Below are 22,058 nucleotides of genomic sequence, written 5' to 3' on the forward strand. Positions count from 1 at the left end.
GAGGAACGGGTCAAAGGAAGGGAGACTTTGCCCTCGAGCAAGAAGCCTCCCACGAGTGTGTGCGCGTGTGTTGTGAATAAGTTGTGACTTGGCCAATCTGACACACCCACAAGCCAGCAGACCTCCACATCCTGTTCGGGCCGTACGTTGGTCAAACACCGCCTCCCTCTCTCCTCCCCCTTCTCATACTGGTCAGACGGGTGAAGGACTGTGTGTGAAGGGGGGAGTTCACTAGTCAATAGAACAAACCTCTCTAAAATAAACAAGAGGAACAAGAGAGAGAACAAGTGTAAGACGCCCCAGGGTTTGGTTTTTGAGGGCTTCTCTCTCTCACACTTAAAAGCCACATGCAGACACACAAAAAAACGCACACTTTGTTCACTGTCGAGTTCTGCTACACACACACACACACACACTCAGGCATTTAAACCACCACTCTCCCCTCCCTCTCTATCCAGCGTGCTGGTGAATAACACCCAGTCAGAGGTCTGAGTTACACCCCAGAGGGCTGGACAGGCCAACAGTCTGACTGATCTATCCATTACAGAGCATCCCGTCACGACAGCAGCACCGGAGTCTTAGTTATACTCTAACTACAGCCGTCCTCCACTTTGCTCCACACCACTGCCATTCCCCCAACTGGTTCTTCGTAACACATCCATTCTCCTATATCACTCAATCTTCCCTCTGTATCTCAATACACAACCACACAAGCCCTAAACTACTACACATGGTTGCTCACAGTCCAGGGTTCATCCACAGTGTGAGTATGCCTTTAGGTGTGGGCATATTTGCATGTTGTCTGTTGCTGCGTGTGTGTGTGTGTGTGTGTGTGTGTGTGTGTGTGTGTGTGTGTGTGTGTGTGTGTGTGTGTGTGTGTGTGTGTGTGTGTGTGTGTGTGTGTGTGTGTGTGTGTGTGTGTGTGTATGTTTGAGATACTGTGAATGTTCAACCACAGCAGCCCCCTGCGCCAACAGGACATCCTGTCAGGGTGCCTTCTGGGTAACTTTAGATCTGAACGATCAATGTGCGCTGAGCACACATATTTGCGTGTGTGTATGTATGTGCATGAGTGCATCCGGTGTGTGTGTGTGTGGTGTGTGTGTGGGCTGTGGTTAGCTGGGGAGCACAGGCCCTGCCCAGGTGCACGGTGAGATGGCTAATCTTTAACCCCCCAGCTCAGTTGCTCCTCTCTCCTCCACCCTTCACTAATCCTCTCATCACCGCTCCTCTCCACTTTCCCCTCTTCTCTCCTTCTCCCATCCCTCCCTCTTAGTTCTGTTCCATTGGCAGTCTGTTGACAGGTGGGGGTGCGGACGTTTGGGAAAAGACATGGTCAGGCCTGGGGAGGAGGTGGCTTCCTGTACACCAGGGTTCCGTGGAGCCAGAGGGTTTATAAATACACCAGGTGTGGAACACACAGAGAGGAGGTGGCTTCCTGTACACCAGGGTTCTGTGGAGCCAGAGGGTTTATAAATACACCAGGTGTGGAACACACAGAGAGGAGGTGGCTTCCTGTACACCAGGGTTCTGTGGAGCCAGAGGGTTTATAAATACACCAGGTGTGGAACACACAGAGAGGAGGTGGCTTCCTGTACACCAGGGTTCTGTGGAGCCAGAGGGTTTATAAATACACCAGGTGTGGAACACACAGAGAGGAGGTGGCTTCCTGTACACCAGGGTTCTGTGGAGCAGGAGGGTTTATAAATACACCAGGTGAGGAACACACAGAGAGGAGGTGGCTTCCTGTACACCAGGGTTCTGTGGAGCCAGAGGGTTTATAAATACACCAGGTGTGGAACACACAGAGGGGAGGTGGCTTCCTGTACACCAGGGTTCTGTGGAGCCAGAGGGTTTATAAATACACCAGGTGTGGAACACACAGAGAGGAGGTGGCTTCCTGTACACCAGGGTTCTGTGGAGCCAGAGGGTTTATAAATACACCAGGTGTGGAACACACAGAGAGGAGGTGGCTTCCTGTACACCAGGGTTCTGTGGAGCCAGAGGGTTTATAAATACACCAGGTGTGGAACACACAGAGAGGAGGTGGCTTCCTGTACACCAGGGTTCTGTGGAGCCAGATGGTTTATAAATACACCAGGTGAGGAACACACAGAGAGGAGGTGGCTTGGGGAGGTGGGGGTGAGGAGGAGAGATTGAGGGGAAAGAAAGAGGAAAAGAGAAAAGAGAGTGACCTGTACACCAGGGTTCTGTGGAGCCAGAGGGTTTATAAATACACCAGGTGAGGAACACACAGAGAGGAGGTGGCTTCCTGTACACCAGGGTTCTGTGGAGCCAGAGGGTTTATAAATACACCCGGTGTGGAACACACAGAGAGGAGGTGGCTTCCTGTACACCAGGGTCCTGTGGAGCCAGAGGGTTTATAAATACACCAGGTGTGGAACACACAGAGAGGAGGTGAGAGTAAGGGAAGACAGGGGGGACCAGATGATGCAATAGATGAAAGGGTGAAAGATAGGCTAGTGTGCGTACATGTGTGTGTTTGGGTTTGTGGTGTAGGCGTAGGGGTTTCAGCTGGTGTACTGTCCATAATGTCCAAAAGGATGTGAGGTCATACGACAAAGATGGCGGGTAGGCGTTGAGAAGTGGTAGTTACCATGGAGATAATAGAACAGTGGGCTACTGAAAGAGAGAGACAGGAGGCAGAAGAGAGGAGGAGGGGGAGAAACAGAAGAGAAAGGAGGGGAAAAACTGTGTAACAGTCTTCCGTCACGACTACCAACAGAACAAATAACCATTCAGCCCCAAAACAGAGGGACAGGGGGAAGTGGGGAGGGAGTGAATGGGGGAGGTGGGGTGACAGGGGCACAACACGTCAACAGGGTGGATAGGCTGCCAAATATGGGGGAGGTGGGGAAGAGAGGAGAGATTGAGGGGAAAGAAAGAGGAAAAGAGAAAGAGAGTGACAAATGAGAGACAATTCAACATCACCCAGGCATAACCCAGTACTTGTCAATCAGTGAGTCGTGAAGAGAGGGGTTAAAAGGGGGGGTCCACGTTTTGAAATATTAAATCTATTTTGGTTTTTAATGGAGAGACAGTGAATTAAAAGGAGGAAGAGAAATATATAGAGCAGATTATTAAATGGGGAACAAGAGGAGGGATAGAAAATCAGAGAGGTGCGAGAGGGGTGAGGGGGGTGAGGGGGGTGAGAGGGGTGAGAGGGGAGAGGGGGTTGAAATCTGTTCAGGGTGTTTTAAATATTAAACCTATTTCAAGAGGAGGGATAGAAAACCAGAGAGGTGCGAGAGGGGTGAGGGGGTTGAAATCTGTTCTTGGTGTTTTAAATATTAAACCTATTTCAAGTTTAATGAAGTGCAAATACTATGGGGAGAGTCTCAACGGGAGAACGGAGCAGAAAGGGGTGAAAGGGGAGCTGATTCATTATTTTAGGTGTTCACCTTTAGACTGTGGAGACTTGGGGAGAAGGAAGGAAGGAAAAAGAAAGAAGTGATGAAGTGCGGTCAGTTTGAAAGAGGCCTGGCTACCCAGGTGAGTGTGGAAGGCCCCATACTAACTAAAGAAGTGATGAAGTGCGGTCAGTTTGAAAGAGGCCTGGCTACCCAGGTGAGTGTGGAAGGCCCCATACTAACTAAAGAAGTGATGAAGTGCGGTCAGTTTGAAAGAGGCCTGGCTACCCAGGTGAGTGTGGAAGGCCCCATACTAACTAAAGAAGTGATGAAGTGCGGTCAGTTTGAAAGAGGCCTGGCTACCCAGGTGAGTGTGGAAGGCCCCATACTAACTAAAGAAGTGATGAAGTGCGGTCAGTTTGAAAGAGGCCTGGCTACCCAGGTGAGTGTGGAAGGCCCCATACTAACTAAAGAAGTGATGAAGTGCGGTCAGTTTGAAAGAGGCCTGGCTACCCAGGTGAGTGTGGAAGGCCCCATACTAACTAAAGAAGTGATGAAGTGCGGTCAGTTTGAAAGAGGCCTGGCTACCCAGGTGAGTGTGGAAGGTCCCATACTAACTAAAGAAGTGATGAAGTGCGGTCAGTTTGAAAGAGGCCTGGCTACCCAGGTGAGTGTGGAAGGCCCCATACTAACTAAAGAAGTGATGAAGTGCGGTCAGTTTGAAAGAGGCCTGGCTACCCAGGTGAGTGTGGAAGGCCCCATACTAACTAAAGAAGTGATGAAGTGCGGTCAGTTTGAAAGAGGCCTGGCTACCCAGGTGAGTGTGGAAGGCCCCATACTAACTAAAGAAGTGATGAAGTGCGGTCAGTTTGAAAGAGGCCTGGCTACCCAGGTGAGTGTGGAAGGCCCCATACTAACTAAAGAAGTGATGAAGTGCGGTCAGTTTGAAAGAGGCCTGGCTACCCAGGTGAGTGTGGAAGGCCCCATACTAACTAAAGAAGTGATGAAGTGCGGTCAGTTTGAAAGAGGCCTGGCTACCCAGGTGAGTGTGGAAGGCCCCATACTAACTAAAGAAGTGATGAAGTGCGGTCAGTTTGAAAGAGGCCTGGCTACCCAGGTGAGTGTGGAAGGCCCCATACTAACTAAAGAAGTGATGAAGTGCGGTCAGTTTGAAAGAGGCCTGGCTACCCAGGTGAGTGTGGAAGGCCCCATACTAACTAAAGAAGTGATGAAGTGCGGTCAGTTTGAAAGAGGCCTGGCTACCCAGGTGAGTGTGGAAGGCCCCATACTAACTAAAGAAGTGATGAAGTGCGGTCAGTTTGAAAGAGGCCTGGCTACCCAGGTGAGTGTGGAAGGCCCCATACTAACTAAAGAAGTGATGAAGTGCGGTCAGTTTGAAAGAGGCCTGGCTACCCAGGTGAGTGTGGAAGGCCCCATACTAACTAAAGAAGTGATGAAGTGCGGTCAGTTTGAAAGAGGCCTGGCTACCCAGGTGAGTGTGGAAGGCCCCATACTAACTAAAGAAGTGATGAAGTGCGGTCAGTTTGAAAGAGGCCTGGCTACCCAGGTGAGTGTGGAAGGCCCCATACCCCATAAACTAAAGAAGTGATGAAGTGCGGTCAGTTTGAAAGAGGCCTGGCTACCCAGGTGAGTGTGGAAGGCCCCATACTAACTAAAGAAGTGATGAAGTGCGGTCAGTTTGAAAGAGGCCTGGCTACCCAGGTGAGTGTGGAAGGCCCCATACTAACTAAAGAAGTGATGAAGTGCGGTCAGTTTGAAAGAGGCCTGGCTACCCAGGTGAGTGTGGAAGGCCCCATACTAACTAAAGAAGTGATGAAGTGCGGTCAGTTTGAAAGAGGCCTGGCTACCCAGGTGAGTGTGGAAGGCCCCATACTAACTAAAGAAGTGATGAAGTGCGGTCAGTTTGAAAGAGGCCTGGCTACCCAGGTGAGTGTGGAAGGCCCCATACTAACTAAAGAAGTGATGAAGTGCGGTCAGTTTGAAAGAGGCCTGGCTACCCAGGTGAGTGTGGAAGGCCCCATACTAACTAAAGAAGTGATGAAGTGCGGTCAGTTTGAAAGAGGCCTGGCTACCCAGGTGAGTGTGGAAGGCCCCATACTAACTAAAGAAGTGATGAAGTGCGGTCAGTTTGAAAGAGGCCTGGCTACCCAGGTGAGTGTGGAAGGCCCCATACTAACTAAAGAAGTGATGAAGTGCGGTCAGTTTGAAAGAGGCCTGGCTACCCAGGTGAGTGTGGAAGGCCCCATACTAACTAAAGAAGTGATGAAGTGCGGTCAGTTTGAAAGAGGCCTGGCTACCCAGGTGAGTGTGGAAGGCCCCATACTAACTAAAGAAGTGATGAAGTGCGGTCAGTTTGAAAGAGGCCTGGCTACCCAGGTGAGTGTGGAAGGCCCCATACTAACTAAAGAAGTGATGAAGTGCGGTCAGTTTGAAAGAGGCCTGGCTACCCAGGTGAGTGTGGAAGGCCCCATACTAACTAAAGAAGTGATGAAGTGCGGTCAGTTTGAAAGAGGCCTGGCTACCCAGGTGAGTGTGGAAGGCCCCATACTAACTAAAGAAGTGATGAAGTGCGGTCAGTTTGAAAGAGGCCTGGCTACCCAGGTGAGTGTGGAAGGCCCCATACTAACTAAAGAAGTGATGAAGTGCGGTCAGTTTGAAAGAGGCCTGGCTACCCAGGTGAGTGTGGAAGGCCCCATACTAACTAAAGAAGTGATGAAGTGCGGTCAGTTTGAAAGAGGCCTGGCTACCCAGGTGAGTGTGGAAGGCCCCATACTAACTAAAGAAGTGATGAAGTGCGGTCAGTTTGAAAGAGGCCTGGCTACCCAGGTGAGTGTGGAAGGCCCCATACTAACTAAAGAAGTGATGAAGTGCGGTCAGTTTGAAAGAGGCCTGGCTACCCAGGTGAGTGTGGAAGGCCCCATACTAACTAAAGAAGTGATGAAGTGCGGTCAGTTTGAAAGAGGCCTGGCTACCCAGGTGAGTGTGGAAGGCCCCATACTAACTAAAGAAGTGATGAAGTGCGGTCAGTTTGAAAGAGGCCTGGCTACCCAGGTGAGTGTGGAAGGCCCCATACTAACTAAAGAAGTGATGAAGTGCGGTCAGTTTGAAAGAGGCCTGGCTACCCAGGTGAGTGTGGAAGGCCCCATACTAACTAAAGAAGTGATGAAGTGCGGTCAGTTTGAAAGAGGCCTGGCTACCCAGGTGAGTGTGGAAGGCCCCATACTAACTAAAGAAGTGATGAAGTGCGGTCAGTTTGAAAGAGGCCTGGCTACCCAGGTGAGTGTACTAACTAAAGGATGAGGGTCCCCCCAGGTACCCATAAACTAAAGAAGTGATGAAGTGCGGTCAGTTTGAAAGAGGCCTGGCTACCCAGGTGAGTGTGGAAGGCCCCATACTAACTAAAGAAGTGATGAAGTGCGGTCAGTTTGAAAGAGGCCTGGCTACCCAGGTGAGTGTGGAAGGCCCCATACTAACTAAAGAAGTGATGAAGTGCGGTCAGTTTGAAAGAGGCCTGGCTACCCAGGTGAGTGTGGAAGGCCCCATACTAACTAAAGAAGTGATGAAGTGCGGTCAGTTTGAAAGAGGCCTGGCTACCCAGGTGAGTGTGGAAGGCCCCATACTAACTAAAGAAGTGATGAAGTGCGGTCAGTTTGAAAGAGGCCTGGCTACCCAGGTGAGTGTGGAAGGCCCCATACTAACTAAAGAAGTGATGAAGTGCGGTCAGTTTGAAAGAGGCCTGGCTACCCAGGTGAGTGTGGAAGGCCCCATGGGAATTGTCAGAATGATAAGAGTAGAATAGTCACGCCCCCAAACACACACACAGTGCAGAATGCCTGTCTGGTACTCGGCTAACAACAATAAGGGGATTGTATTTCATGAAAATCATTTTCTAACATGGTTTACAAGGTGACCAACACACTAGTCCTAGTCTTAGAGAGTGTTGCGGACCTATGGGTAACATATAATCTGCATAGAAACAGCATAAAGAGTCTGACCTCATCTTGAAGAAATACTTTGTTTATACAGTACTGTATGTGTAAGGGCCTTACAGTGTGTGTGTGTTTGTGGTTCAGTGGAGGCTGCTGAGGGGAGGACGGCTCATAATAATGGTTGGAATGGAGTGAATGGTTGGAATGGTGTATAATGGTTGGAATGGTGTATAATGGTTGGAATGGTGTATAATGGTTGGAATGGTGTATAATGGTTGGAATGGTGTATAATGGTTGGAATGGAGCAAATGGTTGGAATGGTGTATAATGGTTGGAATGGTGTATAATGGTTGGAATGGAGTGAATGGTTGGAATGGAGCAAATGGTTGGAATGGTGTATAATGGTTGGAATGGTGTATAATGGTTGGAATGGTGTATAATGGTTGGAATGGTGTATAATGGTTGGAATGGAGTGAATGGTTGGAATGGAGTATACTGGTTGGAATGGTGTATAATGGTTGGAATGGTGTATAATGTCTGGAATGGAGTGAATGGTTGGAATGGTGTATAATGGTTGGAATGGAGTGAATGTTGCAATGGTGTATAATGGTTGGAATGGAGTGAATGGTTGGAATGGTGTATAATGTCTGGAATGGAGTGAATGGTTGGAATGGTGTATAATGGTTGGAATGGAGTGAATGGTTGGAATGGTGTATAATGGTTGGAATGGAGTGAATGGTTGGAATGGTGTATAATGGTTGGAATGGAGTGAATGGTTGGAATGGTGTATAATGTCTGGAATGGAGTGAATGGTAGGAATGTTGTATAATGGTTGGAATGGGGTGAATGGTTGGAATGGGGTGAATGGTTGGAATGGGGTGAATGGTTGGAATGGGGTGAATGGTTGGAATGGGGTGAATGGTTGGAATGGGGTGAATGGAATCAGACACAAGAAAAGCATGTGTTTGATGTCATTCCATTTTCTCCGTTCAGGAGAGAAGTAACACAGAAATCAAAGAGTTCCTAAGAACGAGTACCTCGCTTGAGTCATGTGAAGTAATCCAGTTATTTGGTAGCGAATTGTAACATATAATTGTATGTCTTATTTATATATTGTGTTTCTAAATGCTGTCCCTATCAAATACTATTATCCTACATGTATACAAACACATACCCTATTCAAAATGATCCTACATGTCTACTGTATACAAACACATACCCTATTCAAAATGATCCTACATGTCTACTGTATACAAACACATACCCTATTCAAAATGATCCTACATGTCTACTGTATACAACCACATACCCTATTCAAAATGATCCTACATGTCTACTGTATACAACCACATACCCTATTCAAAATGATCCTACATGTCTACTGTATACAACCACATACCCTATTCAAAATGATCCTACATGTCTACTGTATACAACCACATACCCTATTCAAAATGATCCTACATGTCTACTGTATACAAACACATACCCTATTAAAAATGATCCTACATGTCTACTGTATACAAACACATACCCTATTCAAAATGATCCTACATGTCTACTGTATACAAACACATACCCTATTCAAAATGATCCTACATGTCTACTGTATACAACCACATACCCTATTCAAAATTATCCTACATGTCTACTGTATACAACCACATACCCTATTCAAAATTATCCTACATGTCTACTGTATACAACCACATACCCTATTCAAAATGATTCTACATGTCTACTGTATACAAACCAACAAAGCCTGAATAAATACATATAATGAATGAAATGTGATTTGAAACATCACACACACAAATGGGTTCAAAAACACACACAAACATGCACACACACATTCGGATGCGCACATGCACCCCTACACACAGAGAATTCAGTTCGCTGCTCACTGGCCACGATAATGATATCAAGCCCACAGCAGATGTTTGCAAGTGAAGGGAATATAAGCAAACCAAAGCCTATTTCTCCCAGCTGTTTAATTCAATACCTATTTCCATGAAAATATCAAGACTCTCTGATCCTTACATAGTCTTGAAAACCTTCGACAACACAGTGACTATAGGGTCTGGTTTCAATTATGGAATATAAAAAAAACAGACCCTAGTCAGTGTGTTGTGTAGGGTTTTCAAGACTATGTAAATATCCCATAATGTAAACCAGACCCTAGTCAGTGTGTTGTCTAGGGTTTTCAAGACTATGTAAATATCCCATAATGGAAACCAGACCCTAGTCAGTGTGTTGCCTAGGGTTTTCAAGACTATGTAAATATCCCATAATGGAAACCAGACCCTAGTCAGTGTGTTGTGTAGGGTTTTCAAGACTATGTAAATATCCCATAATGGAAACCAGACCCTAGTCAGTGTGTTGTGTGGGTTTTCAAGACTATGTAAATTCCCATAATGGAAACAGTCAGTGTGTTGCCAAGGGTTTTCAAGACTATGTAAACCAGACCCTAGTCAGTGTGTTGTGTAGGGTTTTCAAGACTATGTATAATGTTAGTCAGTGTGTTGTGTAGGGTTTTCAAGACTATGTAAATATCCCATAATGGAAACCAGACCCTAGTCAGTGTGTTGCCTAGGGTTTTCAAGACTATGTAAATATCCCATAATGGAAACCAGACCCTAGTCAGTGTGTTGCCTAGGGTTTTCAAGACTATGTAAATATCCCATAATGGAAACCAGACCCTAGTCAGTGTGTTGCCTCGGGTTGGGTTTTCTTGCCTAATCCATATATGCTTAGTATATTCCCATGGCATTGCTACTGTTTGGAAGCATCATAAACATAGACAGTCCTTATCTCTAAGTCTCTGATAGCATCTCTTCTCCACTAAAACATCCAGTCAGAGGAGGCATCTTAAAACAGCTAAGTCTATATGGGGTAGTCGAGCCAGCGTCTATGGAGAGGCATTATCAAAGAGGTGGAGAGAGAGACAGAGAGAGCGACAGTGAGAGAGGACGAGAGAGAGAGAGTGTTTAGGTATTATTCCATCAATAAGGAATGAAGCAATTAAGCTACTCTCAGAGTTGAGGTGCCCTTTTCTCTCTTATCATGGATGTCATAGAAACCAACCGGACTGGATGGTGTCTCCACACACACAAACACACACTCTTTTACTAATCCCACCACAGGTGTTTGGTTGCACCTTAATTGGGGCGGACGGGCTCGTGGGAATGGCTGAAGCGGAATAGGTGGAAGGTATCAAACACAATGTTTATGTGTTTGATACCATTCCATTCGCTCCGTTCCAGCCATTATTGAATCCCACCATTCCTCTATAAACTACCAGTACAACCCCAAACCCCTTCCTCAAACACACAACCCTTCCTCTTGTACAGCCCATATTGTTAAAACTCCATGGTCAGACGACACAATACCAATACTCTCAACCCCTGAAAGACAACACCCCATTACTGCACACAAGACTTCAACTAAATCACTACTCTCACACCAGCTCTGCCAGGGGAAACAGCAATTCAGCTACTGACAGCCTGATCTAACGAAAACCTTTCACAAAATATGGAAGGCAAAATACCACTGATAGGTAAATGCCAGGGTTTGGCTGCACTAGTGCCAAACGCTGCCAAACAGACACTTCCTGTCACCTTTAGTCAAGGCTGGGGGAACATTTCCTGGGTAATGCCAACCCTGCAACCTTACTCTGCTCTGGACAAAACTGGGCATGCATGTGTGCGTGCAGGCGTGTGTGTGTGTGTGTGTGTGTGTGTGTGTGTGTGTGTGTGTGTGTGTGTGTGTGTGTGTGTGTGTGTGTGTGTGTGTGTGTGTGTGTGTGTGTGTGTGTGTGTGTGCGTGCGTGTGTGTGTGTGCGTGTGCGTGTGCGTGCGTCTGTGTGTGCGCGTGCGTGCGTGTGCGTGCGCGTGTGTGTGTGTGCGTGTGTGCGTGCGTGTGTGCGTGTGTGTGTGTGTGTGTGTGTGTGTGTGTGTGTGTGTGTGTGTGTGTGTGTGTGTGTGTGTGTCTGCGTCTGCGTGTGCGTGTGCGTGCGCGTGTGCGCGTCTGTGTGTGCGTGTGTGCGTGCGTGTGTGTGCGCGTGTGTGTGCGTGTGTGTGGTTATGTGTCCCGGACTTCAAGACAATTTATAGTTAAGTAGGTAAATTAATAAAAAGCTTATACGGATCCGTCCTTCACTCCTCCCTCCCTCTCAATCCCTTCCCTGCCTCTCCCCACTCTCCCTCCTCCTTCTAGCCTCTCTCTCACCTCTCTCCCTCCCCCGTCTCCGATTCTGCATTGCCCCATTCTTTTTTCTCTCTTCTGCCCTCCCTCTCTCTTTTCCCTCCCCCCTCTTCTCACCCGTTCCTCTCCTTCCCCCCTACTCCTCCCACACAGCCCTGTCGTTCTCCTCTTCGTCTCTCCCCCTCCTCCCTCTTCAGAGTAGTCCTTCCCTAAACCCCAGAGTCTGGATGGCGAGGACGCGCTGATAATCCATGCGCTGACCCAGGTCAATTCAATTACCCTGTTTTCTTTAGCTGCTACCACGCTTGTGCCCATTTCACAGCCAACTCCCTTAATGCACCCAGGATTAGCTTCCCCTCACTTTTAATGATCTACCTATTCACACACACCTCGTAACTATCGAAGCCAGCCTGTGTCAGACACGCACACACATCGTGTACCTACTGACGCCAGACAATGGCAGTAAAGGAGAGAAAGACACACCCCTAATGGTTTAATGTTCCCTCTAAAGGAATCAAAACACTCCCATAGTTATCGAGGAGGTTCCAAGGAAGAGGTTTGTTATCTAAGGCAATTCATCTATACTGTCTAACATTTTGTACAGTTGAGGTCGGAAGTTTACATACACCTTAGCCAAATACATTTAAACTCAGTTTTTCACCATTCCTGATATTTAATCCTCGTAAAAATTCCCTGTCTTAGGTCAGTTAGGATCACCAATTTATTTTAAGAATGTGAAATGTCAGAATAATAGTAGAGAGGATGATTTATTTCAGCTTTCTTTCAACACATTCCCAGTGGGTCAGAAGTTTACATACACTCAATTAGTATTTTTTTCTCTTGTATTATTGACTGTATGCTTGTTTATTCCATGTGTAACTCTGTGTTGTTGTTTGTGTTGAACTGCTGTGCTTTATCTTGGCCAGGTCGCAGTTGTAAATGAGAGCGTGTTCTCAACTAGCCTACCTGGTTAAATAAAGGTGAAAAAAAAACATTATTTAAATATAGGTGAAATAAATAAAAACTGGTAGCATTACATTTAAATTGTTTAACTTGGGTCAAATGTTTGGGTAGCCTTCCACAAGCTTCCCACAATAAGTTGGGTGAATTTTGGCCCATTCCTCCTGACAGGGCTGGTTTAACTGAGTCAGGTTTGTAGGCCTCCTTGCTCGCACACACTTTATAAGTTCTGCCCACAAATTTTCTATAAGATTGAAGTCAGGGCTTTGTGATGGCCACTCCAATTCCTTGACATTGTTGTCCATAAGCCATTTTGCCACAACTTTAGAAGTATGCTTGGGGTCATTGTCCATTTGGAAGATCCATTTGCGACCAGCTTTAACTTCCTGACTGATGTCTTGAGATGTTGCTTCAATATATCCAATATATATATTCAATATATAACTTTTCCTCCATCATGATGCCATCTATGTTGTGAAGTGCACCAGTCCCTCCTGCAGCAAAGCACCCCCACAACATGATGCTGCCACCCCCGTGTTTCACGGTTGGGATGGTGATCTTCGGCTTGCAAGCCTCCCCCTTTTTCCTCCTGACATAACGATGGTCATTATGAACAAACAGTTCTATTGATTTGATTTGCACTTTTCGCACCAAAGTATGTTCATCTCTAGGAGACAGAACGCGTCTCCTTCCTGAGCGGTGTGATGGCTGCGTGGTCTCATGGTGTTTATACTTGCATACTATTGTTTGTACAGATGTCAAGCAAAGAGGCACGGAGTTTGAAGGCAGGCCTTGAAATACATCCACAGCTACACCTCCAATTTACTCAAATGATGTCGATTAGCCTATCAGAAGCTTCTAAAGCCATGACCTCATTTTCTGGAATTTTCCAAGCAGTTTAAAGGCACAGTCAACTTAGTGTATGTAAACTTCTGACCCACTGGAATTGTGATACAGTGAATTATTCTGTCTGTTAACAATTGTTGGAAAAATGACTTGTGTCGTGCAAAAAGTAGATGTCCTAACTGACTTGCCAAAACTATAGTTTAACAAGACATTTGTGGAGTGGTTGAAAAATGAGTTTAAATGACTCCAACCTAAGTGTATGTAAACTTCTGACTTCAACTCTATGTGCCTTTTGTTTTACCTTTCAAAATGACATACGATAATCATGTTACCAAATACGAATTAAGTAGATACAACCAAAGCATACAGCACAAGCTGCCCTCCCTTCTCCTGTACCGAGGATGAAGCTCAGCTACCTGGGACCACCAGCTCCATCACTCTCTCTCTGTTACCCTCCCATGTACCCAGGGTAAGAGTGTCCTACCTGGGATGTCTTTTCCATTGTAGCTCCACCCCGTCACGCCTATCATGGAGGGCAGCGGCGACCCCGGCCTGCTGTCTCTGTCCCCCTCGGCCTGCTGGGTAATGTGTCTGACCGTGTCCTTGTTCTTCCGGTTCTTCCTCCGCCCAGACCCAGAGGGCTGCCACGGCCCTTCTCCTCCTCCCCCCTGGTCCCCCTGTGTCCCTGCGCCCACATTGGGTCCATCCCGGGGGTGAGTAACGGAGGAGGGTGAGACTTGTTCCTCTTTGACAGTGATGGGGCAGTAGCTGTGTGGCCAGGCGGGCTGGGAGTCGTGACCACCGTCCTCTTGGCTCTCGTGGCTCTTGGGTGGTTCCTGGTCCTCTTTCCCGTAGGTACTGCCACTACCCTCATGGCAGCTGGCAATGGCGGAGTCCCCAGAGGAGTTGGCCGGGCTGGTACGCCTCCCCAGCCAGGGCGAGGAGCTTCGTCCTGATATGATAGACACCAAGGCTTCTGGTGCCACCCCTGCTCCACCTCCCCCTATCCCAGCGCCCGCGGCAGCGCCCATCTCGACGTCGGCCAGTTCAGAGCGGAGACTGATGTCCAGCGCCGCCCTGATGAAGCCGTGACAGGCCTGGACGATGTCGGTCATCTGCAGGTAGCTGGCGGCTGACATCACCTCAATGACGTTTTTACTGGTCAGCGCCAGGTGGGCCGAGTACATGAAGTCCAGGATGGCCTTGAAGCCCGTCGCCGTGACGATGTCCAGGTGAGTGACAGTCGTCTGGTGATGTGGCTCCGCCCCTTTCTTCACCTGAATGATGAATAATAGTACGTTTGGTGACCTTACTGTGTCGCCCTTCACATTTACACGTTAGTCATTTAGCAGACGCTCTTATCCAGAGCAACAGTAGCTAGGCAACCACATATCACAGTTGTAGATTTTCCCTCAATAAAGTAGCGAAATGTTAGTAGGAAAAGACAAGCGCCGTGAGGTTTACTTAAGATACTCTTTAAAGAGGTAAGGTTGAAGACTGTCCCAACGTTAGGGTGAAGCTTGTTCCACCATTGAGGTGCCTTCTCACAAACTCAATATGCTTAACATAGCATGAGGGTAATCCGTCATTCAAGCAACCAATCAATCAGTTAACCCCGTATAGAGCAGGGAAAGGGGACAGCAGCATTTAACTGTGATCTGGGATTAAGGCCAAGTTCCAGTCCTCCACCACCAACGTACATAAACATCTCCCACACCCACCTGGCAGTAGAGGGTCTTGAAGTAACGCGAGGAGCCCAGGAGGACGTTCTTGTGGGCCTTGAAGATCTTCCCCTCCACGATGACACAGGCGTCACACAGGATGCCATGCTGCCGCTGCTCGCTGAGCTCCCGCAGGAGCTGCCGGTAGTGGGACGCGATCTCCATGTCCTCCTTCCTGTTGCTGTTCATTGGGTTAGCTGTTAGCCTCTCCTGGATATGGTCTGAGGGAGAGAGAGTTTACAGTTTCATTTGGTCAGCTGACTGGGAGGAAGGGACACTGGGACTGTGGTAGGGAGCTTATAACAAACCAGTCCACCTTCCAATACAGTTTGCCAGTTACAGTAAAACATTGACAGAGTTTGGGAGTATGAGATGAGCTATACAATTCCTAATGACTAATTACCACAAAGCATAAAAAATGCACACATTGCCTCAGAATCCCTGATTCAAAGCAATGCAAAATACCCCAATCAGCTACTGACAAACCAAGCACTGTGTGTTGTACAACCTGGACTCTGTGTGTGTGTGTGTGTGTGTGTGTGTGTGTGTGTGTGTGTGTGTGTGTGTGTGTGTGTGTGTGTGTGTGTGTGTGTGTGTGTGTGTGTGTGTGTGTGTGTGTGTGTGTGTGTGAGAGTTCACAAGTCCTTGAACCTCTCTCTATGGAGGGAACAGGTCCTCTCTATCTCTCTATCGGGAGAACAGGTCCTCTCTATCTCTCTATGGGGAGAACAGGCCCTCTCTATCTCTCTATGGGGAGAACAGGTCCTCTCTATCTCTCTATGGGGAGAACAGGTCCTCTCTCTCTCTCTCTATGGGGAGAACAGGTCCTCTCTCTCTCTCTATGGGGAGAACAGGTCCTCTCTATCTCTCTATGGGGAGAACAGGTCCTCTCTATCTCTCTATGGGGAGAACAGGTCCTCTCTCTCTCTCTATGGGGAGAACAGGTCCTCTCTATCTCTCTCTGGGGAGAACAGGTCCTCTCTCTCTCTCTATGGGGAGAACAGGTCCTCTCTATCTCTATCTGGGGAGAACAGGTCCTCTCTCTCTCTCTATGGGGAGAACAGGTCCTTGTTCCTCTCTCTCTCTCTATGGGGAGAACAGGTCCTTGCTCCTCTCTCTCTCTCTATGGGGAGAACAGGTCCTTGCTCCTCTCTCTCTCTATGAGGAGAACAGGTCCTTGCTCCTCTCTCTCTCTATGGGGAGAACAGGTCCTTGCTCCTCTCTCTCTCTATGAGGAGAACAGGTCCTTGCTCTTCTCTCTCTCTCTATGGGGAGAACAGGTCCTTGCTCCTCTCTCTCTCTATGAGGAGAACAGGTCCTTGCTCCTCTAACTCTCTCTATGGGGAGAACAGGTCCTTGCTCCTCTCTCTCTCTCTATGGGGAGAACAGGTCCTTGCTCCTCTCTCTATGGGGAGAACAGGTCCTTGCTCCTCTCTCTCTCTCTATGAGGAGAACAGGTCCTTGCTCCTCTCTCTCTCTATGAGGAGAACAGGTCCTTGCTCCTCTCTCTCTCTATATGGGGAGAACAGGTCCTTGCTCCTCTCTCTATGGGGAGAACAGGTCCTTGCTCCTCTCTCTCTCTCTATGGGGAGAACAGGTCCTTGCTCCACTCTCTCTCTCTATGGGGAGAACAGGTCCTTGCTCCTCTCTCTCTCTCTATGGGGAGAACAGGTCCTTGCTCCTCTCTCTCTCTATGAGGAGAACAGGTCCTTGCTCCTCTCTCTCTCTATGGGGAGAACAGGTCCTTGCTCCTCTCTCTCTCTCTCTATGGGGAGAACAGGTCCTTGCTCCTCTCTCTCTCTCTATGGGGAGAACAGGTCCTTGCTCCTCTCTCTCTCTATGGGGAGAACAGGTCCTTGCTCCTCTCTCTATGGGGAGAACAGGTCCTTGTTCCTCTCTCTCTCTCTCTATGAGGAGAACAGGTCCTTGCTCCTCTCTCTCTCTCTATGGGGAGAACAGGTCCTTGCTCCTCTCTCTCTCTCTATGGGGAGAACAGGTCCTTGCTCCTCTCTCTCTCTCTCTATGGGGAGAACAGGTCCTTGCTCCTCTCTCTCTCTCTATGAGGAGAACAGGTCCTTGATCCTCTCTCTCTCTCTCTCTCTATGGGGAGAACAGGTCCTTGCTCCTCTCTCTCTCTCTATGTGGAGAACAGGTCCTTGCTCCACTCTCTCTCTATGGGGAGAACAGGTCCTTGCTCCTCTCTATCTCTCTATGAGGAGAACAGGTCCTTGCTCCTCTCTCTCTCTCTATGGGGAGAACAGGTCCTTGCTCCTCTCTCTCTCTATGGGGAGAACAGGTCCTTGCTCATCTCTCTCTCTCTATGGTTAGAACAGGTCCTTACTCCTCTCTCTCTCTCTATGGGGAGAACAGGTCCTTGCTCCTCTCTCTATGGGGTGAACAGGTCCTTGCTCCTCTCTCTCTCTCTATGGGGAGAACAGGTCCTTGCTCCTCTCTCTCTCTATGGGGAGAACAGGTCCTTGCTCCTCTCTCTCTCTCTCTCTATGGGGAGAACAGGTCCTCTCTCTCTCTCTCTATGGGGAGAACAGGTCCTTGCTCCTCTCTCTCTCTCTATGGGGAGAACAGGTCCTTGCTCCTCTCTCTCTCTATGAGGAGAACAGGTCCTTGCTCCTCTCTCTCTCTATGGGGAGAACAGGTCCTTGCTCCTCTCTCTCTCTATGGGGAGAACAGGTCCTTGTTCCTCTCTCTCTCTCTCTATGGGGAGAACAGGTCCTTGCTCCTCTCTCTCTCTCTCTATGGGGAGAACAGGTCCTTGCTCCTCTCTCTCTCTCTATGGGGAGAACAGGTCCTTGCTCCTCTCTCTCTCTCTATGGGGAGAACAGGTCCTTGCTCCTCTCTCTATGGGGAGAACAGGTCCTTGCTCCTCTCTCTCTCTATGGGGAGAACAGGTCCTCTCTCTCTCTATGGGGAGAACAGGTCCTCTCTCTCTCTCTATGGGGAGAACAGGTCCTTGCTCCTCTCTCTCTCTCTATGGGGAGAACAGGTCCTTGCTCCTCTCTCTCTCTCTCTATGGGGAGAACAGGTCCTTGCTCCTCTCTCTCTATGGGGAGAACAGGTCCTCTCTCTCTCTCTATGGGGAGAACAGGTCCTCTCTCTCTCTCTATGGGGAGAACAGGTCCTCTCTCTCTCTCTTTCTCTATGAGGAGAACAGGTCCTCTCTCTCTCTCTGTGGAGAACAGGCCCTCTCTCTCTCTGGGGAGAACAGGTCCTCTCTCTCGCTCTGTGGAGAACAGGCCCTCTCTCTCTCTCTGTGGAGAACAGGCCCCCTCTCTCTCTCTATGGGGAGAACAGGTCCTTGCTCCTCTCTCTCTCTCTATGGGGAGAACAGGTCCTTGCTCCTCTCTCTCTCTCTATGGGGAGAACAGGTCCTTGCTCCTCTCTCTCTCTCTATGGGGAGAACAGGTCCTCTCTCTCTCTCTCTCTCTCTCTCTCTATGGGGAGAACATGTCTGGGGAGAACTCTCTCTCTCTATGGGGAGAACAGGTCCTTGCTCCTCTATGGGGAGAACAGGTCTCTCTCTCTCTATGGGGAGAACAGGTCCTTGCTCTCTCTCTCTATGGGGAGAACAGGTCCTTGCTCCTCTCTCTCTCTCTATGGGGAGAACAGGTCCTCTCTGGGGAGAACTCCTCTCTATGGGGAGAACAGGTCCTCTCTCTCTCTCTATGGGGAGAACAGGTCCTTGCTCCTCTCTCTCTCTCTATGGGGAGAACAGGTCCTTGCTCCTCTCTCTCTCTCTATGGGGAGAACAGGTCCTTGCTCCTCTCTCTCTCTCTATGGGGAGAACAGGTCCTCTCTCTCTCTCTATGGGGAGAACAGGTCCTCTCTCTCTCTCTTTCTCTATGAGGAGAACAGGTCCTCTCTCTCTCTCTGTGGAGAACAGGCCCTCTCTCTCTCTGGGGAGAACAGGTCCTCTCTCTCGCTCTGTGGAGAACAGGCCCTCTCTCTCTCTCTGTGGAGAACAGGCCCCCTCTCTCTCTCTATGGGGAGAACAGGTCCTTGCTCCTCTCTCTCTCTATGGGGAGAACAGGTCCTTGCTCCTCTCTCTCTCTCTATGGGGAGAACAGGTCCTTGCTCCTCTCTCTCTCTCTATGGGGAGAACAGGTCCTCTCTCTCTCTCTCTCTCTCTCTCTCTATGGGGAGAACATGTCCTCTCTCTCTCTCTATGGGGAGAACATGTCCTCTCTCTCTCTCTATGGGGAGAACAGGTCCTCTCTCTCTCTCTATGAGGAGAACAGGTCCTCTCTCTCTCTCTCTATGGGGAGAACAGGTCCTCTCTCTCTCTATGAGGAGAACAGGTCCTCTCTCTCTCTCTATGGGGAGAACAGGTCCTCTCTCTCTCTCTATGGGGAGAACAGGTCCTCTCTCTCTCTCTATGAGGAGAACAGGTCCCCTCTCTCTCTCTATGGGGAGAACAGGCCCTCTCTCTCTCTGGGGAGAACAGGTCCTCTCTCTCTCTCTATGGGGAGAACAGGTCCTCTCTCTCTCTCTATGGGGAGAACAGGTCCTCTCTCTCTCTCTATGGGGAGAACAAGTCCTCTCTCTCTCTCTATGGGGAGAACAGGTCCTCTCTCTCTCTCTATGGGGAGAACAGGTCCTCTCTCTCTCTCTGTGGAGAACATGTCCTCTCTCTCTCTCTATGGGGAGAACATGTCCTCTCTCTCTCTCTATGGGGAGAACAGGTCCTCTCTCTCTCTCTATGAGGAGAACAGGTCCTCTCTCTCTCTCTCTGTGGAGAACAGGCCCCCTCTCTCTCTCTCTCTATGGGAGAACAGGTCCTCTCTCAATTCAATTCAATGGGGCTTTATTGGCATGGGAAACATGTGTCCATTGCCAAAGCAAGTAAGGTAAACAATAAAAATTAACAGTAGACATCACACATACAGAAGTTTCAAAACAATAAAGACATTGAAAATGTCATATTATATATATATATACAGTGTTTTTACAAGAACAGAAAGTCCTCTCTCTCTCTCTCTCTCTCTATGAGGAGAACAGGTCCTCTCTCTCTATGGGGAGAACAGGTCCTCTCTCTCTCTCTATGGGGAGAACAGGTCCTCTCTCTCTCTCTATGGGGAGAACAGGTCCTCTCTCTCTCTTTCTCTATTAGGAGAACAGGTCCTCTCTCTCTCTCTGTGGAGAACAGGCCCTCTCTCTCTCTGTGGAGAACAGGCCCCCTCTCTCTCTCTATGGGGAGAACAGGTCCTTGCTCCTCTCTCTATGGGGAGAACAGGTCCTTGCTCCTCTCTCTGGGGAGAACAGGTCCTCTCTCTCTCTCTCTCTATGTGGAGAACAGGTCCTCTCTCTCTCTCTCTCTATGGGGAGAACATGTCCTCTCTCTCTCTCTATGGGGAGAACAGGTCCTCTCTCTCTCTCTATGAGGAGAACAGGTCCTCTCTCTCACTCTCTATGGGGAGAACATGTCCTCTCTCTCTCTCTCTCTGGGGGAACAGGTCCTCTCTCTCTCTATGAGGAGAACAGGTCCTCTCTCTCTCTCTATGGGAGAACAGGTCCTCCCTCTCTCTCTATGGGGAGAACAGGTCCTCTCTCTCTCTCTCTATGGGGAGAACAGGTCCTCTCTCTCTCTCTATGGGGAGAACAGGTCCTCTCTCTCTCTCTATGGGGAGAACAGGTCCTCTCTCTCTCTCTATGGGGAGAACAGGTCCTCTCTCTCTCTCTATGGGGAGAACAGGTCCTCTCTCTCTATGGGGAGAACAGGTCCTCTCTCTCTCTCTATGGGGAGAACAAGTCCTCTCTCTCTATGGGGAGAACAGGTCTCTCTCTCTGGGGAGAACAGGTCCTCTCTCTCTCTCTATGGGGAGAACAGGTCCTCTCTCTCTCTCTCTATGGGGAGAACAGGTCCTCTCTCTCTCTCTGTGGAGAACAGGTCCTCTCTCTCTCTCTCTCTCTCTATGGGGAGAACAGGTCCTCTCTCTCTCTCTCTCTCTCTATGGGGAGAACAGGTCCTCTCTCTCTCTCTATGAGGAGAACAGGTCCTCTCTCTCTCTCTCTCTCTCTCTATGGGGAGAACAGGTCCTCTCTCTCTCTCTATGGGGAGAACAGGTCCTCTCTCTCTCTCTATGGGGAGAACAGGTCCTCTCTCTCTCTCTATGGGGAGAACAGGTCCTCTCTCTCTCTCTATGGGGAGAACAGGTCCTCTCTCTCTCTCTATGGGGAGAACAGGTCCTCTCTCTCTCTCTATGGGGAGAACAGGTCCTCTCTCTCTCTCTATGGGGAGAACAGGTCCTCTCTCTCTCTATGGGGAGAACAGGTCCTCTCTCTCTCTATGGGGAGAACAGTCCTCTCTCTCTCTATGGGGAGAACATGTCCTCTCTCTCTCTCTATGGGGAGAACAGGTCCTCTCTCTCTCTATGAGGAGAACAGGTCCTCTCTCTCTCTCTCTATGGGGAGAACATGTCCCCTCTCTCTATGGGGAGAACAGGTCCTCTCTCTCTCTATGGGGAGAACAGGTCCTCTCTCTCTCTATGGGGAGAACAGGTCCTCTCTCTCTCTCTATGGGGAGAACAGGTCCTCTCTCTCTCTCTATGGGGAGAACAGGTCCTCTCTCTCTCTCTATGAGGAGAACAGGTCCTCTCTCTCTCTCTCTGTGGAGAACAGGCCCCCTCTCTCTCTCTCTGTGGAGAACAGGCCCTCTCTCTCTCTGGGGAGAACAGGTCCTCTCAGGCCTCTCTCTCTCTCTATGAGGAGAACAGGTCCTCTCTCTCTCTGTGGAGAACAGGTCCCTCTCTCTCTCTCTGTGGAGAACAGGCCCTCTCTCTCTCTCTGGGGAGAACAGGTCCCTCTCTCTCTATGGGGAGAACAGGTCCTCTCTCTCTCTCTATGGGGAGAACAGGTCCTCTCTCTCTCTCTATGGGGAGAACAGGTCCTCTCTCTCTATGGGGAGAACAGGTCCTCTCTCTCTCTCTATGGGGAGAACAGGTCCTCTCTCTCTCTATGGGGAGAACAGGTCCTCTCTCTCTCTATGGGGAGAA

General features: G+C 48.9%; 1 protein-coding gene across 2 annotated transcripts in view; it reads right to left on the reverse strand.

The window, feature by feature from the left end:
* Positions 1–22,058, reverse strand: part of LOC135559081 (zinc finger and BTB domain-containing protein 46-like) — a 173,176-nt gene that overhangs the window by 91,744 nt on the left and 59,374 nt on the right. For both annotated transcript variants that reach the window (XM_064993447.1, XM_064993448.1), the window contains exons 2-3: positions 15,052–15,272; positions 13,815–14,607 (exon numbers count right to left, since the gene is read on the reverse strand). In XM_064993447.1, coding sequence (XP_064849519.1) covers positions 13,815–14,607; positions 15,052–15,240 — 982 coding nt within the window. In that variant the 5' untranslated portion in view covers positions 15,241–15,272. The remainder of the gene's footprint in view (positions 1–13,814; positions 14,608–15,051; positions 15,273–22,058) is intronic.

This window comes from Oncorhynchus masou, chromosome 17 (assembly GCF_036934945.1).
Source record: "Oncorhynchus masou masou isolate Uvic2021 chromosome 17, UVic_Omas_1.1, whole genome shotgun sequence".
In the NCBI taxonomy this organism is placed as follows: domain Eukaryota; kingdom Metazoa; phylum Chordata; class Actinopteri; order Salmoniformes; family Salmonidae; genus Oncorhynchus; species Oncorhynchus masou.